At 40.1% G+C, this 16,953-nt stretch overlaps 1 protein-coding gene across 1 annotated transcript in view; it reads right to left on the minus strand.

The window, feature by feature from the left end:
- LOC126198608 (protein unc-13 homolog B) overlaps positions 1-16,953 on the minus strand; it is a 450,615-nt gene that overhangs the window by 403,965 nt on the left and 29,697 nt on the right. Inside the window, exon 3 of the mRNA XM_049935061.1 lies at positions 4,990-5,110. Within this exon, the coding sequence (XP_049791018.1) occupies positions 4,990-5,110 (121 nt within the window). The remainder of the gene's footprint in view (positions 1-4,989; positions 5,111-16,953) is intronic.

A 16,953-nucleotide genomic window follows, 5' to 3' on the forward strand; every position in this document is an offset into this window, starting at 1 on the left:
CTGACAGGGATTTAAGTAGAATGTTAAAACATAAAACCTGAAGCCTTATAAGTCTACATTATCACAGACCCTAAACACGAATGATACTGATCAAAGACGTGAATTCTTTAAGTAGAATGTAGGCCACAGTGAAAGTGATTCTAACTTTTAAAAAAACAATCCTTTGGTCTGATGAAGTGAATGCAGCAAAATAGTCATATGACCTTATTTTTTTGATGTGTCATGAAATGTTAAGTGAAGCTATTACTGAATTATGGAATACTCCTGTATCTGAAGCTGTGTGAAACAACTTCATTTTGCAGCAAGACAGTTCTCCACAATACTATGGGATACACATATGTGCGCTTTTGGTTGACGATTTTCAAGAGGGAATAGGAATACGGGGTAAAACTGAATAGCTTCCAACATCACCAGAGCTAACATGATTTGATTTGTCAATGTAAGGGTTTTGAAAGACAATATTTTCACTACAAGACCATTAAACCTAAAGCACTTAAGGGATTTCACTGAAAAATAATTTGGAAACATTTTTGGTAATAATGGGGAGTTATGTGACAATATATGAAAATCAGTGTTTAAACAATGTGTTAAGTGTCTAGAAAACAATGAACGACACTTTCAATAATTATGGTACAGCAAACAACTCTGTATAAACCACTGAAACCACAAAACATTGCACTGCATTTCGGGCTAACTGACTTTTTTTGCACCCTGCATACATGGGGAATATTGTTACAAAAAAAATCTCAAAAATTTCTTGACCAGTTTACTTCAAATTTTTACACAATATTCTAATAAATATTCAGGTGGGACCACCAAAAAGAAGTCTATGTTGTGTCGTGAAAATTAGTAGTTTCATTGTTTTTCTCATATTCAGTTTTAATTATGATAGCAGGTCCTTTGAATCATTACACAAACTGTTTCTCCGATATATACTGTTTCTCCATGTATATAATTCTAAGCAAATATTGTATATATTAACGATATTTGTTTTCTTTCTCACAATCAGTTTTAACTACAACAGGCGGGGCATTCAAACCGTTTGAAAAATTGTTTCTCCCTTATACAGGGTGATTCAAAAAGAATACCACAACTTTAGGAATTTAAAACTCTGCAACGACAAAAGGCAGAGCTAAGCACTATCTGTCGGTGAATTAAGGGAGCTATAAAGTTTCATTTAGTTGTACATTTGTTCGCTTGAGGCACTGTTGACTAGGCGTCAGTGTCAGTTGATGCTAAGATGGCGACCGCTCAACAGATGTTTAGTGATGAAGCAACTTTCCACACTAACGGGAAAGTCAACCGTCACAATGTCAACAGAAAGCTTTTTGTGTTATTGAGTACGGCAGAAGTGAATCGACGACAGTTCTTCAGCGTTCATTTCGAATGAAGTATGGTGTTAAACCTCCTGATAGGTGGTGTATTAAATGTTGGTATAAACAGTTTACAGAGAATGGGTGTTTGTGCAAAGGGAAAAGTTCTGGACAGCCAAGAACGAGTGATGAAAATGTAGCACGCATCCAGCAAGCAGTAACTGGACTACAGTATCTGGAGATGTTAGAGAATTGGCTGTTCCCTCAGCTCGAACAAGAAGCACAACAATTCATATTTCAGCAGGATGGAGTGCCACCACATTGGCACTTATCTGTCCGTAACTACCTGAACGTCAACTACCCGAAGCGATGGATCGGCCGCCAGGCAGCCCGTGACAGAGCACTTCATCACTGGCCTTCAAGAAGCCCTGATCTTACCCCCTGCGATTTTTTCTTATGGGGGTATGTTAAGGATATGGTGTTTCGGCCACCTCTCCCAGCCACCATTGATGATTTGAAACGAGAAATAACAGCAGCTATCCAAACTGTTACGCCTGATATGCTACAGAGAGTGTGGAATGAGTTGGAGTATCGGGTTGATATTGCTCGAGTGTCTGGAGGGGGCCATATTGAACATCTCTGAACTTGTTTTTGAGTGAAAAAAAAACCTTTTCAAATACTCTTTGTAATGATGTATAACAGAAGGTTATATTATGTTTCTTTCATTAAATACACATTTTTAAAGTTGTGGTATTCTTTTTGAATCACCCTGTATATTGTTTCTTTGTGTACAGAACTTTAAACAACAATTTTATACAAAACAATGTGCTGTTTTACTTTCTTCCTCATAAGTGGCTTTAACAGAAAACCTGAATATTATGAAATATAATGTAATTGGATAGATAAAAAACATACTCAGCAACCGGCAGCAGAACACATACATAAAAGAAGGTTATAATTAGGCAAGCACCTTCTTCAGGCAAAAGGATGAATGTCAAACAATTCCAATTTGAATGCCGTACCATGAGCCATCTTTATAGTTACAGCAAATGAAACCTTTATTTGCTTAAATTGCATATAAATTGGTATCATTCATATACAAAGTATGAGAGAGACCTCTCCAACTAGTGGATCTGTGGGGATAGCAGTTTCAATAACATTATTTGGCATAGTTTTAATCTGCAAATGGACAGCATCAAAAATTTTGTATGATTCATATTGCATAGTGTTATTCTAATCATAAGCCAAAAAGCCACAGTTATAACTTTCCTAATATTCAATGAAAACAATTACTATATGAAAATATAATGTAATTGGATAGATAGACTGATTAGACAGAAAGACTGATTGTTGGGGACTGCACCAGATGATATTTGAAAACCTAAGAGCTTTAAGCTTATCCTGTGCAGTCCCCGATAATCAGTCTTTCCTTCTCATCCCATCCGGTAAGTCTGCCCTGACTCGTGGTTCTGCGTCACTTTTCTGAAAGCTATCCCTGCTCCTAGAACTGTCCAGTCCTTTCCCTTCACCCCTATTCCTTCCCCTTCAACACTTCTGTCTGAAGAAGGAGCCACTGGCTCTTAAAGCTTGCCTTATTATAACATTTTGTGTGTGTTCTACCACTGCTTGGTGAGTAGGCTTTTTATCTACCCAGTTACATTATATTCTCATATACTGATTGTTTTCATTCAATATTAGGAAACTTGTAACTATGGCTTTTCAGCTTATGATTAGTGATGTGTTGGCAGAAGAGCCAGCACCGTGTTGCTAGAGGAGGCGGAAATGCACGCGTTTAAGCTCACGCAGACTGGCATGAGGTCTGGAACAAGGTAAAGTAATTATAGTAGCCAAAAATAATACATAGCTTCTGGAATACTTAACTTTAATCCATAATTGGAGAACATCGCTCTTGATGATACATTAATTACAATCTCAATATAAACTGGTAATGGCGCCTTGCTAGGTCGTAGCAAATGACGTAGCTGAAGGCTATGCTAACTATCGTCTCGGCAAATGAGAGCGTATTTGTCATTGATCCATCTCTGGCAAAGTCTGCTGTACAACTGGGGCGAGTGCTACGAAGTCTCTCTAGACCTGCCGTGTGGCGGCGCTCGGTCTGCAATCACTGACAGTGGCGACACGCGGGTCCGACGTATACTAGCGGACCGCGGCCGATTTAAAGGCTACCACCTAGCAAGTGTTGTGTCTGGTGGTGACACCACAATTAGAATAATACTACGCAATATAAATCATACAAAATTTTTAATGCCGTCCATTTGCAGATTAAAACTATGCAAAATAAAGTCACTGAAACTACTATCCCCAAAGATTCACAAGCTGGAGAGGTCTCTCTCATACCTCATATACCAATGATCTCAAGTGATTTAACCATTCAATTTAAGCAAATAAAGGTTTCATTTGCAGTAGCTATAAAGATGGCTCACAGTACGGCATTCAAATACATTGAAATTGATTGCCATTAAGAGCGTTTTTACATGGCCAATTGTATTGGTGCTTTTACTGGTAGTTTAGAAAACCAGTTCATACTCTTTACCACACACTATCCCAAAAACAAAAAATGTTGTACATTCTGAAGCTTTGTAATAGCATTATTTACAAAAAAGGATCCTTTTTCGTTCACATTCTATACAATTAATTGTACTATTGAGTACCATGTCTTCAAATTGGCTGGTCACAACTAGCAGGAATTTGCACATTGACACAATTGCCAGGGATACCTCAGATAGGGACATATATCATATTTGCATAGATATTAAGCAATTTTGAATCAATGCTGGATTCACTACTACAGTACATTTCTTCTTGTATGTATGTGGTTTTACTTTTTATATGTACAATATGACATATTACTTTTGTAACATTCATGCTAATTTTAGTTATCATTTTGTTGATGCCAGATAGTCACTACACCACTAGTTAGATAACTATCTGTTAATTACTGGCACAGTCATTGTTATAGCATTAATCTGGAAAAGAAATTCCAGCTGTGGGGAAAAAACCCTAGCACACCTCCTTACAATATACACATTGTATGTGTATATATGACATTATTCATTTTTTCAGTGACATAGAGGCAAGTATCAATTTTTAAGGTTGGTAGGGGAGTATGGAACCTTGTCATAATCAATATAAAGCCTATTAACATAATTCACTTTTTTAAGGTATAAGAAAATTGTAGCTTGATTCTGGGTGTATTTGCTGATGTAAACAAACACATAAGTTGGGCACACGGTGAATGTGATGCTGATTCAGTGAACTTACAGAATAAAAGTAAGTGCATCTAAGTACTAATTAAAATAAAATACATCTTGGGAAATGTGGTAGCTAAAGAAATTCATACTTTGCACATGGCAGCTGAAGCATTTAAGATGTAGCCAACAAAAATATGGCACTTATGAAAATATGTACTAAACCAACTGAAGATGAGTGAAAACCCAAAACATGTCTCAGCACAAATAAGGCTACATAAAAAAAATCGGTGGTTGCTGTATATCTTCAAGTAGCAATTTTCTTCATTATAACTGCAGTAAGCACTTACAGAATGATTTATTATTGCCAATATTGTGAGTTACTTATAACACCAGATTAACAAAATGTAATTAACTTTCTATACCAAAAGTAAATTCTCTGTGCTCCAATAAGATGTCTCTCCTACCTGATAAGTTCAAATATTTCTGGCTTCTCTCGTTCTCTTTGCTTCATACGTTCTTTCATGGCAGTGATGATACTATTTGCTTTGTCTTCAGCTCCATGTTTTGAACTCTTCTCAGCAGCCCCTGCGTCATAATAAGAAAGGTTAATATTTATTCAGATAAATTTGCTTGTGAAAAAATGCTGATACATACTAATTTTATGTATTTAGCAATTAGTAAATATGTTGATGTTCTTGTCTTCAGTCCTGAGACTGGTTTGATGCAGCTCTCCATGCTACTCTATCCTGTGCAAGCTTCTTCATCTCCCAGTACTTACTGCAACCTACATCCTTCTGAATCTGCTTAGTGTATTCATCTCTTGGTCTCCCTCTACGATTTTTACCCTCCACGCTGCCCTCCAATGCTAAATTTGTGATCCCTTGATGCCTCAGAACATGTCCTACCAACCGGTCCCTTCTTCTTGTCAAGTTGTGCCACAAACTCCTCTTCTCCCCAATTCTATTCAATACCACCTCATTAGTTAAGTGATCTACCCATCTAATCTTCAGCATTCTTATGTAGCACCACATTTCAAAAGCTTCTATTCTCTTCTTGTCCAAACTATTTATCGTCCATGTTTCACTTCCATACATGGCAACACTCCATACAAATACTTTCAGAAACGACTTCCTGACACTTAAATCTATACTCGATGTTAACAAATTTCTCTTCTTCAGAAACGCTTACCTTGCCATTGCCAGTCTACATTTTATATCCTCTCTACTTCGACCATCATCAGTTATTTTGCTTCCCAAATAGCAAAACTCCTTTACTATTTTAAGCGTCTCATTTCCTAATCTAATTCCCTCAGCATCACCCGACTTAATTAGACTACATTCCATTATCCTCCTTTTGATTTTGTTGACGTTCATCTTATATCCTCCTTTCAAGACACTGTCCATTCTGTTCAACTGCTCTTCCAAGTCCTTTGCTGTCTCTGACAGAATTACAATGTCACCGGCGAACCTCAAAGTTTTTATTTATTCTCCCTGGACTTTAATACCCACTCCGAATTTTTCTTTTGTTACCTTTACTGCTTGCTCAATATACAGATTGAATAACATCAGGGACGGGATACAACCCTGTCTCACTCCCTTCCCAACTGCTGCTTCCCTTTCATGCCCCTTGACTCTTATAACTGCCATCTGGGTTCTGTATCCATTTTGTAAATAGCCTTTCGCACCCTGTATTTTACCCCTGCCACATTCAGAATTTGAAAGAGAGTATTCCAGTCAACATTGTCAAAATCTTTCTCTAAGTCTACAAATGCTATAAATGTAGGTTTGCCTTTCCTTAATCTATTTTCTAAGATGAGTCGTAGGGTCAGTATTGTGCCTCACGTGTTCCAACATTTCTGCGGAATCCAAACTGATCTTCGCCGAGGTTGGCTTCTACCAGTTTTTTCATTCGTCTATAAAGAATACACGTTAGTATTTTGCAGCTGTGACTTATGAAACTGATAGTTCGGTAATTTTCACATCTGTCAACACCTGCTTTCTTTGTGATTGGAATTATTATATTCACTTGAAGTCTGATGGTATTTCGCCTGTCTCATGCATCTTGCTCACCAGATGGTAGAGTTTTGTCAGGACTGGCTCTCCCAAGGCCGTCAGTAGTTCCAATGGCATGCTGTCTACTCCCGGGGCCTCGTTTCGACTCAGGTCTTTCAGTGCTACGTCAAACTTTTCACGCAGTATCGTATCTCCCATTTCATCTTCTTCTACATCCTCTTCCATTTCCATAATATTGCCCTCAAGTACATCGCCCTTGTATAGACCCTCTATATACCCCTTCCATCTTTCTACTTTCCCTTCTTTGCTTAGAACTGGGTTTCCATCTGAGCTCTTGATATTCATACAAGTGGCTCTCTTTTCTCCAAAGATCTCTTTAATTTTCCTGTAGGCAGTATCTATCTTACCCCTAGTGAGATAAGCCTCTACATCTTTATATTTGTCCTCTAGCCATCCCTGCTTAGCCATTTTGCACTTCCTGTCGATCTCATTTTTGAGACGTTTGTATTCCCTTTTGCCTGCTTCGTTTACTGCATTTTTATATTTTCTCCTTTCATCAATTAAATTCAATATTTCTTCTGTTACCCAAGGATTTCTATTAGCCCTCGTCTTTTTACCTACTTGATCCTCTGCTGCCTTCACTACTTCATCCCTCAGAGCTACCCATTCTTCTTCTACTGTATTTCTTTCCCCCATTCCTGTCAATTGTTCCCTTATGCTCTCCCTGAAACTCTCTACAACCTCTGGTTCTTTCAGTTTATCCAGGTCCCATCTCCTTAAATTCCCACCTTTTTGCAGTTTCTTCAGTTTCAATCTGCAGTTCATAACCAATAGATTGTGGTCAGAATCCACATCTGCCCCTGGAAATGTCTTACAATTTAAAACCTGGTTCCTAAATCTCTGTCTTACCATTATATAATCTATCTGATACCTATTAGTATCTCCAGGATTCTTCCAGGTATACAACCTTCTTTTATGATTCATGAACCAAGTGTTAGCTATGATTAAGTTATGCTCTGTGCAAAATTCTACAAGGCGACTTCCTCTTTCATTTCTTCCCCCCAATCCATATTCACCTACTATGTTTCCTTCTCTCCCTTTTCCTACTGACGAATTCCAGTCACCCATGACTATTAAATTTTCGTCTCCCTTCACTACCTGAATAATTTCTTTTATCTCGTCATACATTTCATCAATTTCTTCATCATCTGCAGAGCTAGTTGGCATATAAACTTGTACTACTGTAGTAGGCATGGGCTTTGTGTCTATCTTGGCCACAATAATGCGTTCACTATGCTGTTTGTAGTAGCTAACCCGCACTCCTATTTTTTTATTCATTATTAAACCTACTCCTGCATTACCCCTATTTGATTTTGTATTTATAACCCTGTAATCACCTGACCAAAAGTCTTGTTCCTCCTGCCACCGAACTTCACTAATTCCCACTATATCTAACTTTAACCTATCCATTTCCCTTTTTAAATTTTCTAACCTACCTGCCCGATTAAGGGATCTGACATTCCACGCTCCGATCCGTAGAATGCCAGTTTTCTTTCTCCTGATAACGACGTCCTCCTGAGTAGTCCCCGCCCGGAGATCCGAATGGGGGACTACTTTACCTCCGGAATATTTTACCCAAGAGGACGCCATCATCATTTAACCATACAGTAAAGCTGCATGCCCTCGGGAAAAATTACGGCTGTAGTTTCCCCTTGCTTTCAGCCGTTCGCAGTACCAGCACAGCTAGGCCGTTTTGGTTAGTGTTGCAAGGCCAGATCAGTCAATCATCCAGACTGTTGCCCCTGCAATTACTGAAAAGGCTGCTGCCCTCTTCAGGAACCACACATTTGTCTGGCCTCTCAACAGATACCCCTCCATTGTGGTTGCACCTACGGTACAGCCATCTGTATCGCTGAGGCACGCAAGCCTACCCACCAATGGCAAGGTCTATGGTTCATGGGGGTACAACTTACTTGAGGCAAAACTATTGTATTCACACTTTTCAAGTGCTCAGAAATCCATTAAAATACAGTTTTAGGATGTATAAATTAAAAAAAAAAAACTGCAGAAGGTCACAGTACCAGAAGATTTTTTTTTTTTTTTTTTTTTTTTTTTTTTTTTTTTTTTTTTTTTTTTACAGATTAAACACTGGATATTAGTATCAGTGGCATTGAGAAACAGTTAAAAGTAAAAATAACTGAAATTGTAGAATGTGCCAGGATTCAATGGAATCCCTACAACATACACTCCTGGAAATTGAAATAAGAACACCGTGAATTCATTGTCCCAGGAAGGGGAAACTTTATTGACACATTCCTGGGGTCAGATACATCACATGATCACACTGACAGAACCACAGGCACATAGACACAGGCAACAGAGCATGCACAATGTCGGCACTAGTACAGTGTATATCCACCTTTCGCAGCAATGCAGGCTGCTATTCTCCCATGGAGACGATCGTAGAGATGCTGGATGTAGTCCTGTGGAACGGCTTGCCATGCCATTTCCACCTGGCACCTCAGTTGGACCAGCGTTCGTGCGGGACATGCAGACCGCGTGAGACGACGCTTCATCCAGTTCCAAACATGCTCAATGGGGGACAGATCCGGAGATCTTGCTGGCCAGGGTAGTTGACTTACACCTTCTAGAGCACGTTGGGTGGCACGGGATACATGCGGACGTGCATTGTCCTGTTGGAACAGCAAGTTCCCTTGCCGGTCGAGGAATGGTAGAACGATGGGTTCGATGACGGTTTGGATGTACCGTGCACTATTCAGTGTCCCCTCGACGATCACCAGTGGTGTACGGCCAGTGTAGGAGATCGCTCCCCACACCATAATGCCGGGTGTTGGCCCTGTGTGCCTCGGTCGTATGCAGTCCTGATTGTGGCGCTCACCTGCACGGTGCCAAACACGCATACGACCATCATTGGCACCAAGGCAGAAGCGACCCTCATTGCTGAAGACGACACATCTCCATTCGTCCCTCCATTCACGCCTGTCGCGACACCACTGGAGGCGGGCTGCACGATGTTGGGGCGTGAGCGGAAGACGGCCTAACGGTGTGCGGGACCGTAGCCCAGCTTCATGGAGACGGTTGCGAATGGTCCTCGCCGATACCCCAGGAGCAACAGTGTCCCTAATTTGCTGGGAAGTGGCGGTGCAGTCCCCTACGGCACTGCGTAGGATCCTACGGTCTTGGCGTGCATCCGTGCATCGCTGCGGTCCGGTCCCAGGTCGACGGGCACGTGCACCTTCCGCCGACCACTGGCGACAGCATCGATGTACTGTGGAGACCTCACGCCCCACGTGTTGAGCAATTCGGCGGTACGTCCACCCGGCCTCCCGCATGCCCACTATACGCCCTCGCTCAAAGTCCGTCAACTGCACATACGGTTCACGTCCACGCTGTCGCGGCATGCTACCAGTGTTAAAGACTGCGATGGAGCTCCATATGCCACGGCAAACTGGCTGACACTGACGGCGGCGGTGCACAAATGCTGCGCAGCTAGCGCCATTCGACGGCCAACACCGCGGTTCCTGGTGTGTCCGCTGTGCCGTGCGTGTGATCATTGCTTGTACAGCCCTCTCGCAGTGTCCGGAGCAAATATGGTGGGTCTGACACAACGGTGTCAATGTGTTCTTTTTTCCATTTCCAGGAGTGTATAATACAGAATTCATGGTTGACTTCGCCTCTCCTTGATCCATAATATACTGTATGTTGTTGTTGTGGTCTTCAGTCCTGAGACTGGTTTGATGCAGCTCTCCATGTTACTCTATCCTGTGCAAGCTTCTTCATCTCCCAGTACCTACTGCAACCTACATCCTTCTGAATCTGCTTAGTGTATTGATCTCTTGGTCTCCCTCTACGATTTTTACCCTCCACGCTGCCCTCCAATGCTAAATTTGTGATCCCTTGATGCCTTAAAACATGTCCTACCAACCGATCCCTTCTTCTAGTCAAGTTGTGCCACAAACTTCTCTTCTCCCCAATCCTATTCAATACCTCCTCATTAGTTACGTGATCTACCCACCTTATCTTCAGCATTCTTCTGTAGCACCACATTTCGAAAGCTTCTATTCTCTTCTTGTCCAAACTGGTTATCGTCCATGTTTCACTTCCATACATGGCTACACTCCATACAAATATTTTTAGAAACGACTTCCTGACACTTAAATCAATACTCGATGTTAACAAATTTCTCTTCTTCAGAAACGATTTCCTTGCCATTGCCAGTCTACATTTTATATCCTCTCTACTTCGACCATCATCAGTTATTTTACTCCCTAAATAGCAAAACTCCTTTACTACTTTAAGTGTCTCATTTCCTAATCTAATCCCCTCAGCATCACCCGATTTAATTTGACTACATTCCATTATCCTCGTTTTGCTTTTGTTGATATTCATCTTATATCCTCCTTTCAAGACACTGTCCATTCCGTTCAACTGCTCTTCCAAGTCCTTTGCTGTCTCTGACAGAATTACAATGTCATCGGCGAACCTCAAAGTTTTTACTTCTTCTCCATGAATTTTAATACCTACTCCGAATTTTTCTTTTGTTTCCTTTACTGCTTGTTCAATATACAGATTGAATAACATCGGGGAGAGGCTACAACCCTGTCTCACTCCTTTCCCAACCACTGCTTCCCTTTCATGCCCCTCGACTCTTATAACTGCCATCTGGTTTCTGTACAAATTGTAAATAGCCTTTCGCTCCCTGTATTTTACCCCTGCCACCTTCAGAATTTGAAAGAGAGTATTCCAGTTAACGTTGTCAAAAGCTTTCTCTAAGTCTACAAATGCTAGAAATGTAGGTTTGCCTTTTCTTAATCTTCCTTCTAAGATAAGTCGTAAGGTTAGTATTGCCTCTCGTGTTCCAACATTTCTACGGAATCCAAACTGATCTTCCCCGAGGTCCGCTTCTACCAGTTTTTCCATTCGTCTGTAAAGAATTCGCGTTAGTATTTTGCAGCTGTGACTTATTAAACTGATAGTTCGGTAATTTTCACATCTGTCAACACCTGCTTTCTTTGGGATTGGAATTATTATATTCTTCTTGAAGTCTGTGGGTATTTCGCCTGTCTCATACATCTTGCTCACCAGATGGTAGAGTTTTGTCATGACTGGCTCTCCCAAGGCCATCAGTAGTTCTAATGGAATGTTGTCTACTCCCGGGGCCTTGTTTCGACTCAGGTCTTTCAGTGCTCTGTCAAACTCTTCACGCAGTATCTTATCTCCCATTTCATCTTCATGTACATCCTCTTCCATTTCCATAATATTGTCCTCAAGTACATCACCCTTGTATAAACCCTCTATATACTCCTTCCACCTTTCTGCCTTCCCTTCTTTGCTTAGAACTGGGTTGCCATCTGAGCTCTTGATATTCATACAAGTGGTTCTCTTCTCTCCAAAGGTCTCTTTAATTTTCCTGTAGGCAGTATCTATCTTACCCCTAGTGAGACAAGCCTCTACATCCTTACATTTGTCCTCTAGCCATCCCTGCTTAGCCATTTTGCACTTTCTGTCGATCTCATTTTTGAGACGTTTGTATTCCCTTTTGCCTGCTTCATTTACTGCATTTTTGTATTTTCTCCTTTCATCAACTAAATTCAATATTTCTTCTGTTACCCAAGGATTTCTATTAGCCCTCGTCTTTTTACCTACTTGATCCTCTGCTGCCTTCACTACTTCATCCCTCAGAGCTACCCATTCTTCTTCTACTGTATTTCTTTCCCCCATTCCTGTCAATTGTTCCCTTATGCTCTCCCTGAAACTCTCTACAACCTCTGGTTCTTTCAGTTTATCCAGGTCCCATCTCCTTAAATTCCCACCTTTTTGCAGTTTCTTCAGTTTCAATCTGCAGTTCATAACCAATAGATTGTGGTCAGAATCCACATCTGCCCCTGGAAATGTCTTACAATTTAAAACCTGGTTCCTAAATCTCTGTCTTACCATTATATAATCTATCTGATACCTATTAGTATCGCCAGGATTCTTCCAGGTATACAACCTTCTTTTATGATTCTTGAACCAAGTGTTAGCTATGATTAAGTTATGCTCTGTGCAAAATTCTACAAGGCGGTTTCCTCTTTCATTTCTTCCCCCCAATCCATATTCACCTACTACGTTTCCTTCTCTCCCTTTTCCTACTGACGAATTCCAGTCACCCATGACTATTAAATTTTCGTCTCCCTTCACTACCTGAATAATTTCTTTTATCTCGTCATACATTTCATCAATTTCTTCATCATCTGCAGAGCTAGTTGGCATATAAACTTGTACTACTGTAGTACTGTAGTACTGTATATCTACTGAGAAAAAAATGTGTCCAGAAGTTGGAATAAAGCACAGGTCACATACATCTACAAGAGGGGTAGTGGAAGTGATCTGCAAAACTGTCATCCAAAATCTTAGAACATATTCTGAGTTCAAATGTAATGAAGTATCTCAAAGAGAATGACCTCCTCCCTGCCTACCAGCATGGATCCAATACCAATTCATGTGATACCAACTTTTCTAACATTACATTTGGAAAGTCCTAAAACAACTTACTTCAACCACATTTGCACACAGGATCATTTCAAGTCATGGGGAGAGATAAATCAGTAATTTGATTTGTTTTGCATATTGCCATTCAGTAACGTCTAATGGAATAATGTTTCAGGGCAACTCATCTTTAAGAAAGAAAGTATTCTTTGCTCAAAAATGTACTGTAAGAAAAATATGTGGTACTCATCCATGATCATCTTGTAGATATCTGTTTACGGAGTTGGGCATTTTGACTACTGCTTCACAGTACATTTATTACCTCATGAAGTTTGTTGTAAATAATCCACTGCAGTTTGAAAGGACCAGTGATGTACATAATTACAATGCCAGTTGTCTTTAGCACAAAAAGGGGTATGCTATTGTAGTGCCCCGAGAATTTTTTGAAAGTCTGGAGACACTTGTGTTCCATCCATTTTGAACACATGTTATTTTAAAGGATTATTAAGGATGAGCATGGGATACTGCACTCATTTATTGTTTGTGCAGGCGAAACTGGAAGGGAGATAATTCGTCGTCACTGGCAAGTGTTCAGCGCAACCTGTCAAGAATAAGCAAATACGCCCCAGAAACTCCGTGGCCAGCTGCAAACAGTAATGTAGCATTGTATTGTTAAAAAACAAATGGAGAGACTTGAAATAGTGACTGTTTATTAGACATTGAACTGCTGTTGAGAGTACATGGACTGGATGTGGATAGTCAGCCACGATAAAAGCTTATGTATAAATTGTGTTCAAAAATGTGTAATTAACTTATTCTGGGTGCCCGGTAATGTGTGGGCTTATGTCATGAAGTTTAAATGTTTTTTTGTACAAAGTGGAAATAAATATGTTCTGGTGCACTGAATGATATTCCAAGGGTAGTGTATTTTTTAAATAAGAAGAGAGAGAGAGAATGAGAGAGTGAAAATTTCCCCTTCCTAGCAGTGAAATCTTCGGTGAAGCATCCTGTGCTAGCAGAAGACATCAGCACTGCAAGAAAGCAGAACCAGCATTCTTCAACAACCAAGTCCACAAATGTGTTTAAGCTGTATAGAGAGAGCTTAACATTACACTGGGCCACTGCAAGAATGTGGCAACTGTAAAGAAAGGACCTGAGGAAAAAGGGGAAATATTAAAGAAGTTATAAGAAAAAGAAAAAAAACAGTTGGGAGTTGCCATAGCAACCTATAACAGCGAGGCTGAAGAGCGATTCCACGATACTTATCCAGAAATATTGTGTTGATAAATGGTGAAATGATTAAGGGAATCAAGAAAATCACACAACGCTGCAGTTAATCTCAAATCGCTGACGCCGCAATCTACAAATGCTGACGCCGCCGTACACCAATGCTGACACCACCATACACCAACGCCAATGTCGCATCACACCAACGCCGAAGCCGCCGTCCACATAAACCGATGCCGTCGTCCACCTACGCCGACGCCGCCATCCACCTAAGCCAACGCCGCCGTCCATCGACGCTGACGCCACTGTACACCGGTGCCGACGACGCGTTACACCGACACCGGGTGAGCTACTACTGACCTTTGATTGTTTGTGAAGTGTGGGGGGTTGTGGAAATAAGCGAGTGTACTTTTAATGATAACTAGATTAAAGGCAAAACAAAACACAATGGAGAAAGAACATCAATCCATAGAGTCTGTTGGGGCTATGGGAATTTAAAAACAGGGGCCAGATTTAGGCGAAGGTTTATCAAAGCACAGTTTGAATCACAGAACACAAAACAGGACGAACTGAAGGCAGAATTAAACTCTAAGTTAGATTTGCAAAACACAAAACTAGAGGCTCAAGTTAATATCCCTAGTAATCAGATGCAAGAATGGAAAAAAAGAGTTTTCTGATACCCTGAGAGAACAGACAAATATTTTATTTACGGATTTAGAACAAAGAAATGAAGCTCATCTAAAAGAATTAGTTCAAAAATTAGAATACGATGTAGACTGTAAATGTAGTAATTTGGAAACACAATTTAATGAAAAATACGACTCTTTGAAAAATGTATGTAATGTTACATTTGATGTGGTCGAACGAGAATTAACTACGCTAAAAACCAATGTCCAGAAACAAGATAAGTTGCTCCCCTAGTACAGGCGCAAATTTCAGCGGTCAAATTACCATAGAACAGAACTTCAAAGAAAAGTTAATGACTGCAGAGCTTATGAATTTGAATGGCTTAGAAGAACAAGTAGAAGAATTAAGAGGACGAAAGGTTGAAGAGAAACTAAGTGCTGATATCTCTTCGCCTATAGTAACTTCTGATTTAGATAACACCAAGAAAGTCTTAGAAATGTTGAGGAAAGAATTCAAGCTTATGCAGTAGGAACTAGAGAAAGGTACAGTTTCCCAAAGTATTATATTAAATAAGGACATGATAACTGATTTGCAATGGGGATCAAATTCAGGCTTTTCGAGACAGTTTCCTAAATTCAAACCAGATGGGGAGGTACACCCCACCCATTTCTTAAAATGGTTTAACCAAGCCATACCTAAAAGTTGGGAGGATGCTAAGAAAATAGAGTTTGCAGTAGGTTATTTGGAGGGTGAAGCTTCAGAATGGGGCACAGTAAATATTGAAAACTTCACATCCTGGGAAGATTTTCAGAGAAAGTTTAAGGAAAAATATTGGTCTTCAAGTGCACAAGAGAAGTTGATCTCAGATTTGTAGGATCCTAAAATACTATAGTAATGCCTGGGGTACAATGCGCAAGTATTTTAACTGGCATTTGACAAGGGTGAAATATTTAGATCGACAATGGAAGAAGAGGGGTTAATTAGAATTTTAATAAGATGTCTACCTACTTATGCTAGAAAAGATATTCTATGCAGTGGGTGGGAAACGGTGGAGGAACTGTTATTCTTTGTAGATGCACTCAATGGAATCAATAAAGACAGGAACGAGAACTTGCATGCACAAGAAAATCTGAATTTTTGGAGGAATAATATGAATAATAATAACCAGTCAAAGCCTTATGAATCCAATCTTGCCTGAGTCCACTGACGTAGCAAGAATGTAAATAGAGGGGTTGCTCATGAGGACCATTAATGTCCAACCTTGGTCCGGTAACTACGCAGGAATTCGTGCCCAGCAACAGCTGTGGAACAGGGGGTAACGCAGTTCCAACGTTTGGAAATCATCCCATGGTTGCTACCCATGAGGAAAACGTGGAGCAATCTGGACACAGGGAGGGACCCAGGTCATCGAAATACACTGAGAGGCCTAAACAAGAAGGTACAGGTTTCCTTTATGCATAAAGTACCTACCAAGGAGTGGCTACTGCTGGAAGAAGCAGACAAAATAGCTACACCACCACAACCTATTATAACAGGAGACATAGAAAACCACAAAGTAGACATATTCATCAATTTTGGTAGTGACGTATCACTTATTTCTAAGGAATACTTTCATACATTAAAAACTAAAAGTAATTTACCTGTTTTACCAGTAACTGGGGTATACGTAGTTGGTATAACTGGAAATAAGAGTAAGATTGTTAAATACGAAACCTTGGCACACTGCCATATAAGTGATATGACGTTTCAACAACCTTTGCTAGTAGTGGAAGACATAAATAGACACATATTGTTTGATTTAGACTGGTTAACTGATTACAATGTTATACTAAATTTTGACGAGAACTGTATTTATGTGGGGGAACCCGAGAATAAACATTGCATTAAGTTTGTGATGGACAGCAATATGTATAATCAAACATCTGAACACCAAAGATTACAACTAACCGCGTCAGCTCAGTTGTCTCCTGAGATAGAGTTAACTAATACTGCATGTCCACAAGACGACTTTCACAGAAAGGTAAGTGAATCTGAAGTGTTAAATATTGAACAGCAAACGGATTTAGTGCGAAT

This window comes from Schistocerca nitens, chromosome 8 (genome assembly GCF_023898315.1).
Source record: "Schistocerca nitens isolate TAMUIC-IGC-003100 chromosome 8, iqSchNite1.1, whole genome shotgun sequence".
Lineage (NCBI taxonomy): Eukaryota > Metazoa > Arthropoda > Insecta > Orthoptera > Acrididae > Schistocerca > Schistocerca nitens.